The sequence below is a fragment of the Periplaneta americana genome, chromosome 8, assembly GCF_040183065.1.
Source record: "Periplaneta americana isolate PAMFEO1 chromosome 8, P.americana_PAMFEO1_priV1, whole genome shotgun sequence".
Classification (NCBI taxonomy): domain Eukaryota; kingdom Metazoa; phylum Arthropoda; class Insecta; order Blattodea; family Blattidae; genus Periplaneta; species Periplaneta americana.
In genome coordinates this window covers 155,788,112-155,807,845 of record NC_091124.1, presented here as the reverse complement: position 1 = coordinate 155,807,845, position 19,734 = coordinate 155,788,112, and the positions used below count along the sequence as shown (strand labels likewise).

The window sequence follows — 19,734 nt, the reverse complement described above, 5'->3', positions numbered from 1 at the left end:
AAATACCAGAAATAAAAGAGATGCCTTCCTCAGAGTTACATCCCAGAATCCAAGGAACATGATAAAAATCTCCAGACTTCACCAAATTGAATAAAGAATCCGTGACGAATGGCTCAGGATTGGCTGCACTTTCTATTTCAATCACTGGCATGAATGTATCTCCAAGCTGTAAATTAAACATAAATTTGCATGTTTTGTGAGCAAAAGAAATATTGTTCGGGTTTCAAACTTCGATATTCTCTTTATACAAAAAAAGACAAAGTTGTGAGCAAGGATTTTATAAACTCCGTAAAAAAATAACTTACATTTTGTTACAACAAATTTTAAAACAAATTGAAGAAGTTTTTGAAACGAAATATATATATATATATATATATATATATATATATATATATATATATATAGTATTTATTGTAGTTAAGATATTTTTGCTTGTTCTGCTTTAGGTAGGAAAGTTATGCTAATTCTGAATGGAAGATCTAAAAGATGTACCTATTTCCTGAATAATATAACAGAAAGACGGCTATGGATATGAAGTAATATCGAAGACTCATACCCCAAATTAATAAGAAGTTCACTTGCCTGAAAATACTACGAAAGGAGAACGAGATGTCTACTAAGTATGTATAATATGAAAATATACTGTATACAAAAGAAAATGACTATAGGGACAGAATATACCAGAGTCAGAATATTGATGGATATTTAATTTGATTAAAAACAAATTATTTGCACTACATACGTTGTAATATCATTCTGTAAAATAAAGTAGGAATAATTGGAAAGTAATACAAGAAAGAAGAACACTAAATAAGATGTTTGTGTATAAGGTTTGTAGCAAACACTTCGTGAGAAACAAACATGAGATTTGACAATGCTATATTAATACCTGTTTTATTATACAAAATCTTCGGTACAACTTAACTATAGTCACTAATAATATTTTACAGCAGAGTAGTTAAAGATCTCTTTTGATTTTCTTAAAATTCTTCTATTTTAATGTTTTGCTCCATATCATTGGTACACTTATGACGAAGATATTGTACATAATGAGTACTTGCTTTGTAAATTAATTCATATTTATTTTTCTAAATTGATATATTATAATTATATGTTTAGCAGCAAGAAAAATCTATTGATGAAATGGAGCGTATTTTTATACATACGTATAAAAGTTGCAGAAAACCTTGTCAATTTTCTGCACCAACTTACAGTGAACTACTAATTCCTAGAAAATACTATAGCCTCAGAATGTCGACTGTGACTATTAATTGTTCATGAAGACGTTATATAAAGCATCCTAAAGGAAGATGGCAACTACAATTGGACGGCGATATGTATCAGCCGGTTAATCGCTACTTTTTTCAAAATTGAGATTTTGATGCCACCTGTCGTACTGGAGGATAATCTAAGAGTACGCACACTTTTGTCGCTCTTCCTTGAAAATATACCCTTATTATTAAAATGTACGCGCCATTTCTCGACTCCGAGATTACAAGTTTTGCATCAAACGGCTATGCACCTAAATCTTTATAAATGCTCAACGTAGTTTTGCATCAAGCAGCTGTATGTTCCTGGCGCTTACATTGTTAATGCATTTGACATGCTTTGTATTGTGGAGTTCGTCACTTGGATAAGGTCGTGTAGAAAATCGTCAATACTTTGTTACTATTATAAATATTTAAGTGTAAAATTTCTAAACTAATAATGACAAGCAGAGCACAAAATATTATAGATATGTTAATTAAGAATCTCCCTGGAACTGAAAAGGAAGCTTCCAGTTGTTCACAGGTATGTAACAGTACAATTATTACTTATAAATTTACATAATTTTCCGTTACGTGAGGCACAGAATATGCAATGGGCCCTACCTTGTTTACTAGGAGAGTAGAGTAGAATGGGAAATATCCACTGTGACCTGTGTCACACCGTAATCGTTAATGCGATCAGTGACAGATTTTAGGAGCCCTCCAGGATATCGTAATACTGTAGAATTGTTTATTTCACTTCAACAGATTAACTTGCAGCTTTAATCATGCACCTCTATTGTTTCTCAGTCACTGAACTGTTTTGGCGAGTTCTTAAGAAATTTCATAACTAGCTAATTTGCATGTGTGCGTTCATTCTCTTGAATAGTCTGGTATTTCTTAAGATTACTCAACAGAATTATACGTTTTTAAAATGAAGATAATTACAAACAAAGAAATCATATTTAGTATTCTATACTTTATGTTCATACATTTTCTTCGGAAGTAGTACGTACAAACAACATTTAATTTCCCATACCTTTTAATTCAGCGTGTTCTTCTCCCCCTCTGAACAAAAGCTGATGTCGCATAGCGCGATAACCTCTGTTAAGGTCAAGAAATGACACACCAATGCAACGGCTGAATTAATTCAATAAAAGAAGTCCACCGTAGAAAAGAATGGGTCGCGAGTGATACACATACTAACATCGCATTTAGCGCAAAGTGGATTGAATAAAATTACTCATACAGAATAGCCCAATTGGTGCCGCACAGGAAACGTCATTGATGTAGGATTTCGTGGTATTTAAAACTGATAGTAATGCATTCCATTACGATTGTGTTGTTCTGTTAAGTGGAAATGCAGAAAAATATAGTTTACAGTTCATTGCAATATAGTGCTGAAGTTTCAGAAAATATATCATAAAATATTTCATTTATAGGCCTCTTATTAGTTTGTTACTCTAAAATTGTTCACAATATTGTCCTACACGTATTATTGTTCCAATTACTTTGTATAAAGCTTACCGCACTGTTAAAGTGTAGGCCTATTTGAGAATTAATTAATTTATTTTTTATATACCTAAGTATAATACATCAAACATAACACGCCATTTCTCGACTTTTAAGTGACTAATGTGTATCAAAATGTGCCACAGTAATATGCATCAACAATGTAAGCGCCTTAACTTGGCGCTTAACCGATTGATTCGTAACTATAATTCGGTCGTTTCTATTTCGACTAAGTGCAATAATGGAATATCGCCTACAATAGTGCGTATAACCCATTCTTATGCACATAGTATGAATAAGTAGGGGAGACTGTTGTACCTTTAGCATAGTGTACCTTTGAAAATTGTTTGTTTTTTAATTTTTGCTACTACCTAGAGGACTCAAAATGAAGTAAATTGTAGAGAAAGCCGGTAAGTAGCTCTGGTCGTAGTTTTGGTTTGATTTATTGCAAAGTGTGAGTTCCGTAGACAAAAGAAGTTTTTTTAGTACCAAAAGTAAACATTTCGTTCATTGATATGTTTTCTAACACAAAACCAGATTTCATTTGTTAATATCTTTCAAGTACGGTGTGTTCCCTATCATCTGGTGAGTAATAACATATTTTAATTTCCATGATTATTTGACACTCTTAGTTTTCGGAGCCATATTTATTTAAACGTGTACCCTCTTGTACCTTTGAACACAAAACATCTTGTACCACGGAACATGTTCCAAATTATACGATACTATCGGTTTTTGTTTTTCTTTTATTTTAAGGTCATGTCACGAAGTAAGTCTGGAATTAAAGAGGTCCCCAATTGATCCGGATGCCTTGAAGAAAGTTGTTGAAGCACTTATTGCTTCTCCAGGAAATAAAATCTAAATCAGAGAAGCCTGCTCTGGTTTATAATTGCAATTACATTTTAAATATGATTGTCAGTTTTTACAGCTATATTCCCTCCTATATTCCATGTGTATGTTCCAAGGTACATGAACCTGTTGTACCTTTGAACACATTACATATCCCTTCATTTTATTTTTTCCATCCTTAATAGATCTGTAAAACAGGAAAATACATACAGGAAGTTGTAAAGGAATCTTCAATAATTATTTCAAGCACTTTTTCATTTAACAAATTTCATTTCCCAAAATTAAAAAAAAAATAAAATGTGAAAAGTGTTTAAAGGTACAACAGTCTCCCCTACATGAAACATTATTAGGAGTGTGGTTATCAAGTCCGCAAGAATTAAATATATGTCTCCAGGATTAAAAATGTTTCAAAATCATCTAACGCGTTTTTCTTGAAATTAACAGAATGTCGCATAGTCGGTTGATGAATATCGCCGTCCAATTCTAACGCTACTTTGGTCTCAGAGTATTGAAAGGTTTAATTATTGATTTGGTACAACGAGAAAAGAAAGTGAAATAGCACAATTATCAGTGCATTATGTTCCAAAAATATAAAAAATTTGACATTTTATATAGTCTGTACCCAATAGGTCTGCGTTCAGAAGTAAATTACGACGTACCTGTTTACTAATGAGTAAGTTGATATCCACATCCCTCAGGCAGTTGATAACAGCAGATGAGTTGTCCACCGGACAATCCAGTAGTTCAGCTTGTTCCTTTGCGAGGGCCAGAGGCTCGGCCACTGGGATTAATCTGGCGTCAAAATTAGTTCCGCTCTCAGAAATGGCAGCGTGAAACAAGCCTTAAAGAAGAGACGAAATATTGAACAACTTGGACAAGGAGAAAAAAGCACATTTGTTGAAAAAAAATATTATTTTGAATAAATAAGCAAAGATTCTAAGAAACGGAATTCTCATGATTATAACTTCACAGAAAATGGCAATATCTTCCACATCGTAGACTCCTAATTCAAAAACCATTTGCGTCATATGGATTTAAATTCTGCTATGAGAAGGCCAGACTTACATCTATTTGAGACAGATACCATCTCCTATATAAGCACATAGCATACTTCCGAGTTCAGAGAACTTTTATGGGTAAAATTAACAAACAGATTAATGATAGGTGCAGCAGTACTCATAAAACTTGAATCACGAAGAATACTAGAGTTTTCGACTTATATTTTCCGAAAAGACATTTTAATACAAATTCCTTAAAATATAATTTCTGTCAATAACTTAATTTCGTCTAAAATATATAATTTTCAACAGAATAGTAGGCATAATTATAGGGTCATCTGTGTCGAAAAATGCTAAATATTCATTAGAGCCGGTTATTATAGGCCTATCAATTGTAATAACTTATAATTATTGATAACTGAAATTGGCCAAATATCTGTGGAACAAATGCAGACTGCAATAATAATAATAATAATAATAATAATAATAATAATAATAATAATAATAATAATAATATTAATAATAATGAAGCAGGATGAAACTAACAAACTTACAAATGTTAGGCCGAGACCCAAATTAAATATATATATATATATATTTGCAGTGGTCAATGTTGATGTCATCTCTGTAGCTGCTGACGGTGTGTCTTTTTTAACACGTAAGACAAACATTAGTATGCACAATAGATTATGATGACATCATCTCTGTAGCGGCTAGTGGAAGAGAGGAATTTCTTGTTTGGTTCAGGTCTAATCTTTCAAGTTATACTGGTCTTCTATTTGCCTCTTGTAAAGTAATTCCCTTTCCTTAACTTTATGCTATACAGGCTGTTGACGCCACGGTTACTTTTTCAAGCTTGCGATCACTAATGGACTGGCCTCCGGACTCAGTCTTCCGTATGCTGTATGGACTTTCGTCTTCATGGTTATTATGACAACCGGACGACCAATAATGGACTGGCCTCCGAACTCAGTTTTCCGTATGCCATACAGGCTTTCAACTTCACGGTTATTATCACAACTGGACGACCACTAATGACCTGGCCTCCGACTCAGTTTTCCGTATGCTATACAGGCTTCCGACTTCACAGTTATTATGACAACCTGGCGACCACTAATGAACTGGCCTCCGAATTCAGTTTTCCGTATGCTATACAGGCTTTCAAATTCACGGTTATCATGTCAACCGGACGACCACTAATGACCTGGCCTCCGAACTCAGTTTTCTGTATGCTATACGGGCTTTCAACTTCACGGTTATTATGACAACCTGGCGACCACTAATGAACTGGCCTCCGAATTCAGTTTTCCGTATGCTATACAGGCTTTCAAATTCACGGTTATCATAACAACCGGACGACCACTAATGACCTGGCCTCCGAATTCAGTTTTCCGTATGCTATACAGGCTTTCAACTTCACGGTTATTATGACAACCTGGCGACCACTAATGACCTGGCCTCCGAACTCAGTTTTCCATATGCTATACAGGCTTTCAACTTCACTGTTATTATGACAACCGGACGACCACTAATGACCTGGCCTCCGAACTCAGTTTTCCGTATGCTATACGGGCTTTCAACTTCACGGTTATTATGACAACCTGGCGACCACTAATGACCTGGCCTCCGAATTCAGTTTTCCGTATGCTATACAGGCTTTCAACTTCACGGTTATTATGACAACCTGGCGACCACTAATGAACTGGCCTCCGACTCAGTTTTCCGTATGCTATACAGGCTTTCAACTTCACGGTTATTATGACAACCTGGCGACCACTAATGAACTGGCCTCCGACTCAGTTTTCCGTATGCTATACAGGCTTTCAACTTCTAGTTGCGAGCAAGCTTTGGTAGCGTACGCACGCGATTGTACTGTCTGATTAGTGAGCGTTTCAGTTTCATAAGTGACATAATATTATATTACAGTGACTTTTGTTACAGTTATAAACTGTGATTATTTTTGTTACGTGTTCCTGCACAAGTTTGCGTGTATATACTTTGGACTAAGTCTCCTGAAATTTATTTGATAAAAATTATGATGATGGAAAGGAAACAAACGCTTGTGATATTCTTCATCGAGCAAGATATTCCTCGACCAGAACCATATTTACTTCACGAATGGATTTATGAAGATCTCCGACTAATGGAAGAACAACTAAAGATGATTCAACTGAATGGAGTGACACGGCAAGTCTTCATTGAATGTACTTCCACTAACATTGTTGAAGAAATACAGGGACATCATTTTATTTTTACTTCAACTTTTATTGCACCTGAGTTTTTGTATGTACTTCACTCCCACCCCTTCTACTAACGAAGTTCCAACTGTCCTCCACACATAACCAAACCCGCATATAGTAAGCAGTAATGAGTTAGTGAGTATAGTACGTTTCAGAAATATGTTCGCGTTTTCCATTGACGAAAACTTCCAATATTGAATCATATTTTCGCAAAGGTACTGTCGTCCGTTTGCCCACATCGCATCCCGATTTCTCCCACCTGCTTCTGCTCGCTCCACTGTAAAGACTAGTGGCTGGGCTTTCTTAGCTCTTTTCTGAAAACATTAATTTCTGTTAGGAATTAATTGTACGTCTACGTAATATTATGCAACTGCTTAAAATAACTTAAATAAAAGGGCCCCGTTAAGTAATTAACTATCACGTGATTCCCCCCCTTTCTACGATCCTGCGACATAACCACTTGAACGGACAGTAGATAGCATGTCTGAGTAATTTTATCTGTGCGGGTCGGGCAGAAGTGAAGATTGAATTTACAGTACGTAAAGTACTCTTTTATAGAGTAAGTACAGAATTATTTCAACATGAGTTACTAGTACGAAGTACAAAACTGGTAATTAGAATTAGATGCAATAGTCTATAGTGCGATAATATGCACATTAGAACTGAAGCCTGTATCGAAATGAACGGCCACCATTTTCAAAAATGTGTTTAAATATCCTTATGATTATTTTTCATTTTAACTTCATTCTCTATATTGTACGCAAATATGCTGTAGACAGTATAATATACACTTCATAATGAATAGTTCGCATGGATAACTCAGTTTGTGAGTAAAACACTTATTGTTAACATTGTACTGTATTCTGATTAAACAAAACCTAATGAAAATTATCAAACTCAAAATTGCGATATTTCCTACTTTACGTAAATGGTTGAACTACTTTTCTTCCCTCCTATACCTAGTAAAGTGACTTGTTAGTATTTTACGCCAGTATCACCGAACTCCAGTCGTGGAGGGGGTAGCAAACGGTGTTTCCGGATCTCAACCATTAATTCGAAGGTATTGCCAGGTTAATATGAAAAATGTTAGTAAAAATAAAATGATGTCCCTGTATTACAAAGAACCAAAGGTGAGTTGTCGTTCACATTTTCTAATGGACAGAGAACCAAAGTGATAATAGAGAAAGCAGGACCCGGCATTAAATCTGTCAAAATTTATAACCTTCCTCCGGAACTTTCTAATACTAATATAAGTACCGTTCTTGAAAAATACGGCACGGTTTATTCAGTTACTGATGATTCATGGGGACAGGCTTTTAGATACAAGATTAAGAATGGAGTGCGTACAGTTAAAATGGGTCTGAAAACGCATATCCCTTCATATATTGATGTTTGTGAACTTAAAACCTTAGTAAGTTATGAAAATCAACCTACTACTTGTTCATACTGTCATCAAACTGGTCATTTGTGAAACAACTGTCCTAACAAAAAAGACCTCGCGATTATGATTTCTTGTAATAAAAGTGATCAACCTGCTTGGTATAAGTTGGTAGCTGGGACGCTGCCGGCGAGACGATCTGTGCTTCAGATGGATGTAAATAATCACGACCCTGCAGAAAGAGAGCATAATATTTCTCAACAACTGGAAGTGGATGTTAGCAAAAATAATATATCCAGCAATACGACGGAAACTAAAGCTACCGCTTCGACGTCATCAGTAAACAAAGAAGACGTATCTGAAGTTATTGATTTATCAGTTAACAGTTCAACCATAACAGCAGAGACAACGTCAGACAAGATACCCGAGGATGGCACTCCCCCACAACTGAACACCGCTTCAGCGCAGAATAATCCTTCTGCGCACGATGTCAATGTCAAGGTCAGTACACAAACTGCCTCACAACAAGACACGAAAGAAAGTATGCCTGTCGGTCGTGTGAATGACCTTGCTATTTCTATGGTGAATCAAGAACACGGAACAGATGATTCTTATGATGCAATGTTTCCGGATACACTGATGGATAGTGAAACGACTGATTTAATAATTCGACCTTATTTAAAGAGGCAGGTTAATTCAAGAGATCCTCATCTTTCTAAAAAGAAACAAACCGTAACTTCCAAAGTCGAAGGGTAATAATATCATAATTAGTTGTATTATTATAAAATGCATTCTTGCCTGTGCATTTCATTTTTGATGTCACTCACTTTAAATGTAGTGGCAACTCTCAATGTTAATCTTCTTCGCAGTAGATCTAAACAACAGCAATTAACAAGATTTATTAATGACAATGATATCGACACTTTTTGTTGCAAGAAATAAATGTAGATAGCCTAATATGCATTATTTGGGTCCACGGTTTCATGCGATTTGCAACCCTGGGGAAAATCAAAGAGGCACTGCCATTGTGTATTGTTCTAGTTTTGAAATTCAACAATTCGAAATCCACCCAAGCGGCAGAATAACGACGCTGTTAACAAATGATAATACGCTATACGTAAATGTTTACCTCCCTTCTGGTTCGAATAAAAGAGCAGAAAGAGAACACTTTATTACAATGAATTATCTTATTATGTAAGACATAATTTTCATCATCAATTTTTTGGTGAAAATTTTAATTGTGTGTTCCATGCAAAAGACCAAACTGGAGAATATAATCCATCGATTGCCTTAGACCGCATGACCCTTCAACTCGGTTTATATGATGTGTGGGAAAAACTGCATGGCAACAACATTCGTTTTACGTATCATCACCTGAATGCAGCTTCTCGTATCGACAGAATTTACGTGAACGCAGCTTCAACAGATAAACTTAAAACGGTCAGTACGATTCTAGTTTCCTTTACTGACCATGATTGCGTAATGTTGAAAGTGGAAAAACTTCATCATGTACCACAGATAGGGAAAAGTTATTGGAAACTGAACTCTCAGTTATTACGTGATGACAAAATTACCGTAGATTTTAAATCTTTTTGGGAGGCAGTGATTGATAGAGTGAGACGGTCTTCATCTAACATTCTTCATAAATGGACCTACATTGTTAAATCAGCTTTTCAGCAGTTTTTTAAATCCCAAGGCATACAAAGGGCGCGAACTGCACGTAACAAGCTGCGCTATCATTATCAACTCATGCTCAACATCTATCAACAGCAATGTGACGGTAAAGATGTTTTTAAACACATGCAAGCTGCTAAGAGGAGATTCAACTTATTTCAAGAACGTGTATTTCAAGGTTCCTTAACACGAAGCACAAATAGTTCAATCATTGCTGAAGAAAAAGCCGCGCTTTTCCATATTGCTACAGAAAAAAATAAAGGTCAAACAATGTTTATTCATCATTTAAAAACACCAGATAACCAAAATATTACAGGTACCCCCTTAATATTGGAAGAAGCTTTCAAATATTTTCAATCAAGATTTCGCCGTAGAGAACACTCTGAGCAAGATCAACATAGCGTACTTCAATACTTGCAACGAGCCATATCACTTGATGATCAACAACTAATAGAACAACCCATTACTGAGGAGGAAATTAGAAGAGCGGTATTTTCTGCAAGTTCCAAATGAGCTCCAGGTCCAGATGTGTTTAATGAAGTATTTAAGTGTCAATTAGACTGTACAAGTTTTACTGAGGGCATTGTAATTCTTATTCCAAAAAAGCAATGCTCTGGAATGATTAAAGACTATAGACCGATTACACTTCTAAATGCCGACTACAAAATTCTGATGAAGATTTTTGCAAATAGATTAAAAACTCTGCTTCCTCAATTTATAGAAATAGGGCAAACGTGTGCAGTGCCAGGAAGAAAGATCACCAATATCCTCTCTACTATTAGGGATTTGGTTTTGAAAAAAGGAGATAATGATATTGCTGGGTTACTTAACATAGATCTTGAGCAAGCCTTTGATAATATAAATCATTGCTATTTGTTTGCAGTGTTATGTAAATTGAATATGCCTATAAAACTTATCAATACCTTCAAACGAATATATCAGAATGCGCATTCACGTGTACAAATAAACGGGTATTTTACTAAACCAATCGCCATTGAAAGATCCGTGTGTCAAGGCTGTCCAATGTCAATGATATTATTTACATGTGCATTACAACCACTGCTGAGGATGCTGACTTTTTCCTTGTGTAATAACAGACAGTTGGTGTCTATACCCCCGGTTTATGCCTATGCCGACGATGCGATTATTTTATGCCAAGAAACAACAGATCCTCCTCGTATTCAAAAAGTTCTACAAGTATTCGGAAATGCGTCAAACTCTCTCATTAATTTTACGAAAAGTACGTTCATGGCCATAACTCCAAGAGGACAAACGAAAACAACTCGATTTACTAATGTTAATGAAATGAAAGTTTTAGGGATACTATTTACACCCAATATCATGGATGCTATTGAGATAAATTGGAAGGATATTGTTAAAAAAATCAGATATGGAATCCAAAGACACCTCAGTCGAAATTTGAATGTTTATTTTATCCAAAATATGGTACTTTGCACAAGTTCTTCCGATACCCGAACAGACAGCTCAACAAATTGAAAAGATGGTAGGATTCTATTTGTGGAAAAGTTTCGTATTTCGTATCGCACGACCTCAATGCAGATTGTCGATCAAGGAAGGAGGTTTACAGTTAATTAATGTTAAATCTAAATGTGATTCTCTATTTATAAAATATATATTACGCGCTGACCACAGTATAGACACTTTAGTGTTCATATCTAACTATGTTTCTTCATTGCATGCATCCAGTATGACTAGGTCTTTGAAAAAACTCACCACTGACGCGAACAAATTTTTGGAAGACACAAATATTGCACCAGAACAAATAACAACTAAACTGATCTACAACTATTTACAAGATCAAGTGAGGTGTTTACCTAATGTGCAATCTGAATTTCCTAATAAGAACTGGAAGAAGATTTGGTCATATTTTAAAATACCGCATATACCATCAAATTGGAAATGGGAGTCATATGCGCTAATTAATTGGATAATTATGACGGAAGAAAGAAAATATATGCATCACATTGTTCCAACTCCACAGTGCAATAAATGTGGGACTATTGATACAATTAGCCACAGACTAACAAGATGTTCAGATCTTTCAAGGGGTATTTGGCTATGGCTTCAGCAAAAGCTAAATAATGTGCATAAGGCAACGAACCCGAACACGAATCTGCGGATCGTTTTTGACCTGGACTTACCACAAACTCCTCATTATTTTAGTATATTGTGGCTTGCCATGGGTTTTATTTATTATATGCTGCAAATGCAAACAAAATCTTTACCAGACTTTATTAAAGAACTCAGAAGGGTATATCTACAAATTGATGTACATGTTAGGAAAGAACTTCAAATTTTAGACTTCCTTACGGAAGAATAGTTACTCCTTTGAATAGGTGAGTGTGTGTTCTTTGTTAAATGTTAATTCTCAGTGCATATGTGAAGTTTTCGGAACCACGTGTCTTGCAGGCATCATGAAGCCTGAGATTAAGACACAGTTATAAGTTAAAGCTTGTCAAATTAACCCTTTTAGTTTGTTGTAAAATTACATTTAGAATATCCTTATTTAATTGTTAAAAATGCTGTTTTAAAACCTTAGGGCCGTATTCATAGACATTTTTAGCGCGGGTTTCCGGTGGATGATCAGCGTTTTTCGTATTAATAAACCAGTGTTAGCGATAGGATATGATTTGAATTCTGTACTAGTAACCAGTGGATAGCCGGGGCTAGCTTAGTACGCTCGTAGCGCGTGCTGCGAAATGTCTATGAATAGCACCCTTAATCATTAGTGAGGTCAGTTTACTTTGAATCTGTGTTTAATTTCACAGATTTTTCTGTATTAACTGTTAAATATGGACACATTACAAAGTATTAACATAGTACAGTTAATAAGATTCGTATTGTAATCTCTGTTGACTTTTGTACTATACACTTTATGTTAATAAATTAATTGTAAAAAAAAAACATCACGGTTATTATGACAACCGGATGACTACTAATGACCTGGCCTCCGAACACAGTTTTCCATATGCTATACAGGCTTTCAACTACACAGTTATCATGACAACCGGACGACCACTACTCAACTGGCCTCCGAACTCATTTTTCCGTATGCTATACAGGCTTTCAACTTCACGGTTATTATAACAACCGGACGACAACTAATGACCTGGCCTCCGAACTCAGTTTTCCGTATGCTATACACTCTTTCGACTTCACGGTTATTTTTCAAGTTTGCGATTACTAATGGACTAGCCTCCGGACTCAGTCTTCGGTATGCTGTATGGACTTTCGACTTCATGGTTATTATGGCAACCGGACGACCAATAATGGACTGGCCTCCGAACTAATTTTTCCGTATCCCATACAGGCTTTCAACTTCACGGTTATTATGACAACCGGACGACCACTAATGACCTGGCCTCCGAATTCAGTTTTCCGTATGCTATACAGGCTTTCAACTTCACGGTTGTTATGACAACCTGGCGACCACTAATGAACTGGCCTCCGAATTCAGTTTTCCGTATGTTATACAGGATTTCAACTTCACGGTTATGACAACCGGACGACCACTAATGAACTGGCCTCCGAACTCAGTTTTCCGTATGCTATACAGGCTTTCGACTTCACGGTTATTATGACAACCGGACGACCACTAATGACCTGGCCTCCGAACTCAGTATTCCGTATGCTATACAGGATTTCGACTTATCTGTTATTATGGCAACCGGTCGACCACTAATGAACTGGCCTCCGAACTCAGTTTTCCGCATGCTATATAGGTTTTCGACTTCACGGTTATTATGGCAACCGGAGAACCACTAATAGGTACAATGGCCTCCGAACTGTGTTTTCCTTATGCTATGCAGGCTTCCGACTTCACGGTAATTATGGCAACCAAACGACCACTAATAAACTGGCCTCCGAGCTCAGTTTTCCGCATGCTTTATAGGTTGTCGACTTCATGGTTATTATGGCAACCGGGGGACCACTAATGTACTGGCCTTCGATCTCAGTTTTCCGTTTGCTATACAGGCTTTCGACTTCACGGTTATTATGGCAACCTGACGACCACTAATAAACTGGCCTCCGAACTCAGTTTTCCGCATGCTATATAGAATTTCGATTTCACGGTTATTATGGCATCCGGACGACCACTAATACAATGGCCTCCGAACTCAGTTTTCCGTATGCTATACAGGCTTTCAACTTCACGGTTATTATGGCAACCTGACGACCACTGATGAACTGGCGTCCGAACTCCGTTTTTCGTATGCTATATTGGCTTTTGACACAAACTCAGTAAGAAACTAAAATAATTACACAAGGCAAATTACTAAGATTGCCCTTTTTATGGAGTCCATGAATTGTAAATTCATGTCAGGTACCGATACCGGTTCCCTTTCTGACCTCAATAAAACAATGTATAACTTGCCATTTGCAGATAACATCCGGTAAAAACGGGAAAACGTACAACTAGATGGAATCCCTTCGACTGGGAAAACATCGTCTAGATTCTTAAACAGCAGCCAACGCATTGCCATCAGAAAATCCATAAACAAAATCATATCTGCCTATTTACTATGCAAATAGTAACGAATTAAATGTAAAGTGAACGTGTATTCAGTTCAGCGTGGTGCATAGGCGTTGTGATGATCGGATGTTACCGTGTGCAAAAGATCTGGCGTAACACGTCACGTACCGTATAGTATATAGAACAGTTAGACGTTGCAGAATTTTTTCCTCTTAATTTCTCCCAAACCGTTAGATTTCGGACATAGGTAACCAAGTTAAATCGATGTAGGTTAACTCAAAATATACTGAAGTATTTTACATTCCTCCAGAAACACTCTGTATACATACCTTATATCTTACAATGATTTAGTAATTCGATATACCTCTACTTAGTGGTGAGAACATGTGATAGTGGACACTCTGAGCTCCAGCGCTCTGTCCCTGCAACGTCACCTTGCTGGGGTCCCCTCCAAACTCTGCTATATTGTCGCGAACCCACTTCATTGCAGCTACATGGTCCTTAAGGCCAAAATTTCCTGGAGCTTCATCATCGCCTGTGCTAATGAAGCCTGCAACAAAACAATGTAAGAAAGAATTGTAATTACTCGTATATAATACACTATTAATATTTCAGGAAATATTTGCAGGACTCGGTGGAAGAAGAGCCTATTCCACGCTTTTAGACTTATGAGAAAAATTATTCTTTTTGTATCAAGATGAAAGCAGTTAGGTATAACTCACAAAAAACACATGGACGTACACACTAGATGATGCCTGCCATTATATTTCACCATATAATAATAATAATAATAATAATAATAATATATTATTATTATTATTATTATTATTATTATTATTATTATTATTATTATTTTAATGCCCAAACTTACACTTTCTGAAGTCGAAATTGCGATAGAAAAGCTCAAAAAGTACAAGTTTCCAAGTATCGATCAAATTCCAACAGAATTTATACAAAGAGGGTAGAACCGCATTATCTAGTGAAATTTATAAGCTTGTACTTGCTATTTGGGAAAAGGAAATTGTACGAGAACAATGGAAAAATTCTGTAATTGTATCTATTTTAAGACAGGAGAAATGAATAGCCCTAACTGTAGTAGCTTTCGAGGAATTATCACTTTTATTGACCTCGTACAAAATGTTGTCCAATATTCTTCTGAGAAGATTAACTCCATAAGTAGATGAAATTATTGGTTGTCATCAATGTGGTTTTAGGCTTAATAAATCAATTATTGATCAGATTTTTTGTATTCGACAGATATTAGAGAAGAACGGGAGTATAAGAGTACAGTACATCAGTTATTCATGGATTCCAAAAAGGAATTTGATTCGGTTAAGAGAGAAGTTTTACGTAATATTCTTACTGAATTTGGTATTCCCACAAAGCTAGTTCGATTTATTAAAATGTGTCTCAGTGAAACGTACAGCAGAAACGGTATAGGCCAGTTTCTGTCTGAAGTTTTTTCCAATTCACAGCAGGATAAAGCAAGGAGATGCACTTTCACCAAGTTACTTTTTAACTTTGCTCTAGAATATGACCAGGAAAAATGAGAGGGTTTGGAATTGAACAGGTTACAACAGCTACTTCTTTATGTGGATGACGTGAATATGTTGGAAGAAAATCCACTAGCTATTAGGGGAAAACACGTGAAGTTTTTGAAGCAAGTGATGAGAGAGGTTTGGAAGTAAATCCCAAAAAGACAAAGTATATGATTATGTCTCGTGACCAGAACATAGTACAAAATGGAAATATAGAAGTTGTAAATTCATGCTAATAAGAGGTGGAAAAATTCAAATGTTTTGGAGCAACGGTGGCAAATATAAATGACACTCAGAACGAAATTAAACGCAGAATGAATATGGGAAATGCTTGCAATTATTCGGTTTGGAAGCTTTTAGTGTAGTCTGCTCTCAAAGAAACCTGAAAGTTAGAATTTATAAAACAGTTATATTACCGGTTGTTCTGTGTGGTTGTGAAACTTGAATTCTTATTTTGAGAGAGGACCGGAGGTTAAGGATGTTTGAGAATAAAGTTCTTAGGAAAATATTTGGGGCTAAGAGGGATGAAGTTACAGGGGAATGGAGAAAATTACACAACGTAGAACTGCAGGTATTGTATCCTTCACCGAAACATAATTAGACACATTAAATCCAAACTTTTGAGATGGGCAGGGCATTGGCACGTGTTGGTGAATCCAGAAATGTATATAGAGTGTTATTTGGAAGACCTAAGGGAAAAAGTCTTTTTGGGAGGCCGAGACGTAGATGAGAGGAAAGTATTAAAATTTACTTGAGGGAGTTGAAATATGATGTTAGGGACTGAATTAATCTTGGTCAGAATAAGGACCAATGTCGGGCCTATGTGAGGGCTGCAGTAAACATCCTGGTTCACTAGAAGCCATTTTAAGTAAATAATTTTGATGACAGGGTGGTATAGGCCTTTATTCCACCACTCCCTTCAGTTAATAATTTCAGATTTGTTCTGCGTTAGCTGTTCTTAACGTTCAGTTGAGTAAACAACCTCATCGGAAAGGTACAGTTCATGCATTATGTCCAGACACTCCCCCACTCTTCCTACAGAGATGCGCACGAGATCGGATGGGTCTACTTACGAATTGTAGGGGAATAGGTTAGCCTTTGCCTTGAACTCGGTAGACACACGCCCAACCTTCCCTTTTACTTCTACCCCCTCCACATAAACGTTGTTCTTCTACTGCTCATCGCAAGTGTCTTGGCAAAATGCATGGGCTGTAGGTTGGTGAAGAGATTAGAGATGGGTAGGATCTGCTGTCTTGTAGACTTATTGTCATGGGAGCGACTAAGGCTAGGAGATGCCGACATTACGAAACAAAAGACAGGACCCGGTCATAGGTAAATGTGGGAAGTAGATGGAGCTCTAGAGACGAAGTGAAGGCAATCCACCTAACCTGAGAGAATAAGCCTCTACAGATAATGTACCATGCAAGAGGCAGGAAACTTCTCCATGGGAATTCTTACTCGCTCAGAATGCTAAACAGAGACATCTGGACAGACTTGAATGCTGACAACGCCATGAACAGCATGGCAACGAATGTGTTGACAATGATTCCTTCAAGATATCCTCGACAAGCATTGCCTTACAAACTGTCTGGACTTACAGATGTCGGACGAACCGCGAGAAAATGGAAGGACCCATTTGTTCTCGAAACAGGTTTTAAAGGACGAATCCCGATTTGGGAGATGATGATGATGATGATGATGATGATGATAATGATGATGATGATGACATAGTTGAGAGTAAGTTAGACGTATTTCTACTGTTAATAGCTATCTAGCTTTTCACGACTTTCCATTCTCTTCATATTCTTTCTTGCTGTAATCCTTAAGGTCACTTCCAATATATTTCAGTCTTCCCATACTTCGGATGCCCTTAATTCAGAAGAAAATTAAAATTCTTCAAGTTTCTTCAATGGAACAATGTATAAGGATAAAGCCAAGTGAAGCTCACACAGATTCTTCCTCAGAGCTCAAATTACATTGAAAAGAGGCGCAATAGTGTATTATTTAATAATATTTATCTATCTATTTCCCCAACTTTTTCTCCATTTGTTTCATTTGCAGAAGAAAACTATGAATTTTAATCATCAAATAACTTTAACCAATAATATTAGTACTAATATTTCCCCTCGGATTCTTTGAAAATATCGATCAGCTATGTTGTTTATTGTTTAGTCATCTGTCCGAAGACAATATGTAACTCACAAGTGACACCAACATGGCACCAATTATGAGGCAACTAGGCCAGGACAGAAAGGGGTAGGATGGCCAGTTCCTGTCCCCCTCCATTGCATATATCACCGATGTAAGTGATGTCATGAATTTTAATGGCTTATTCTTTGAGATATTTCAAACAAAAAAGTTTAATACAGTTTTGCTTGTTTGTATTTCCTTTTCGAGAAAAAAATTATTTTATATGAAACATTTTATAATGTATTTTGGGAAAGCTATTGAATAATTTTCCAATATGCTCAGTCAGCTTAAGAAAGAAGTGTATTATGATAATAAATGACTAAAAGAATTTTAGTTTTGCCCTTTAAATGTGCAGAAATTTGATCCAAACCAATGTAAGTTGTTCCGAAAAGAATTTTAAAACCTGGTGCAGTGTAACAACATTATAAGCTGCCTGAAGATGTGGAGCTCGCATATGCAAGGATTGGGTGGGTGAGGCAACGAGAAATGCAAACTTAACACAATATCTTTTTATGACTCGGGAAATTTGATTTCTTGTATCTAAGTTTACCGAATACTGAAACTGAAAGTGGGAGGGAACTATTTCTAACTGGCTGAAGAGAATAATCGTAGTACGACAAAAGGAAATTTTTTAAATAATTAATTACATTTGTATAATGTAAAATAATTTTTTTATTGGGTGTGTTCACTAGAAATTAATTAAAATTGAATCGAGGAGTTTAAAAGTAAAATTTGTTGTACATTAGCACTATAAACAGTCTTTATTGTTAGTGAAAATCGTGCATAATATGTCACATTATAGCACTAGTGCCGTAAAAATATTACCATGACAACCAAAACGTCAGGCATAACTTATATAATGAAGTTAACATTATGAAACGATTTGCCAGTGCTGTAATAATTTGATACCTATATCAAATTTGTCATAGCAAGCTCTTTCTTCATGGAACATGATATCATAATATACATCATTACAAATCTAATGTTATTTCTTTATTAATAATATTTTATAATGCTATCGTACAAAAACGGGTAAGAAATTCATTTATAATTTTGTACAATTATTACATCCGTAAAAGTATGAAACTCACTACATTCGTTTCATAACATTTTCTCACGTAATAAACTATAACATTATAAACTTGTTTCATAATACTAGGTACTACTTTAATTTTGTTCGTTACTTTAACGTAAAATAAGCTTATCGTATGTTTATTTCTTTCCTTTAGAGTTTCAGATGTTTTAAAATTTTGTTTTTTATTATTCTACACGATCTCTAGACTATTCAATTGAAACGAGGGTATAGAAGTATTTCTTATTCTTTTCACTTTAGTTTGAAATATGCGTGTCTTAGTCTCTGTGTTGTCTGAACATTAAATTAAATTTAGGTTTTAGAGTTTATTTTAAATTTTCCAAGATTTTGTATAACATGAAATGAGCCTTGTTCATTCTCCATTCACTAACACAGTTGAAACACAAAATTTAAATGTTACCGGTATATTGTCTGTTTTTTTCCTTACGAGTTTAAAAACAATGGCCTACATTGGCAATTACCCTTCAACAATCCAGGTGAAGGAGTTGTTCAGAGCAAAACAACTGAATGCGTACTCGCA

At 35.8% G+C, this 19,734-nt stretch overlaps 1 protein-coding gene across 1 annotated transcript in view; it reads right to left on the bottom strand.

Moving 5' to 3' along the window:
- LOC138705175 (juvenile hormone esterase-like) overlaps positions 1–19,734 on the bottom strand; it is a 64,838-nt gene that overhangs the window by 22,987 nt on the left and 22,117 nt on the right. The window contains exons 4-6 of the mRNA XM_069833880.1: positions 14,758–14,943; positions 4,268–4,449; positions 7–166 (exon numbers count right to left, since the gene is read on the bottom strand). Coding sequence (XP_069689981.1) covers positions 7–166; positions 4,268–4,449; positions 14,758–14,943 — 528 coding nt within the window. The remainder of the gene's footprint in view (positions 1–6; positions 167–4,267; positions 4,450–14,757; positions 14,944–19,734) is intronic.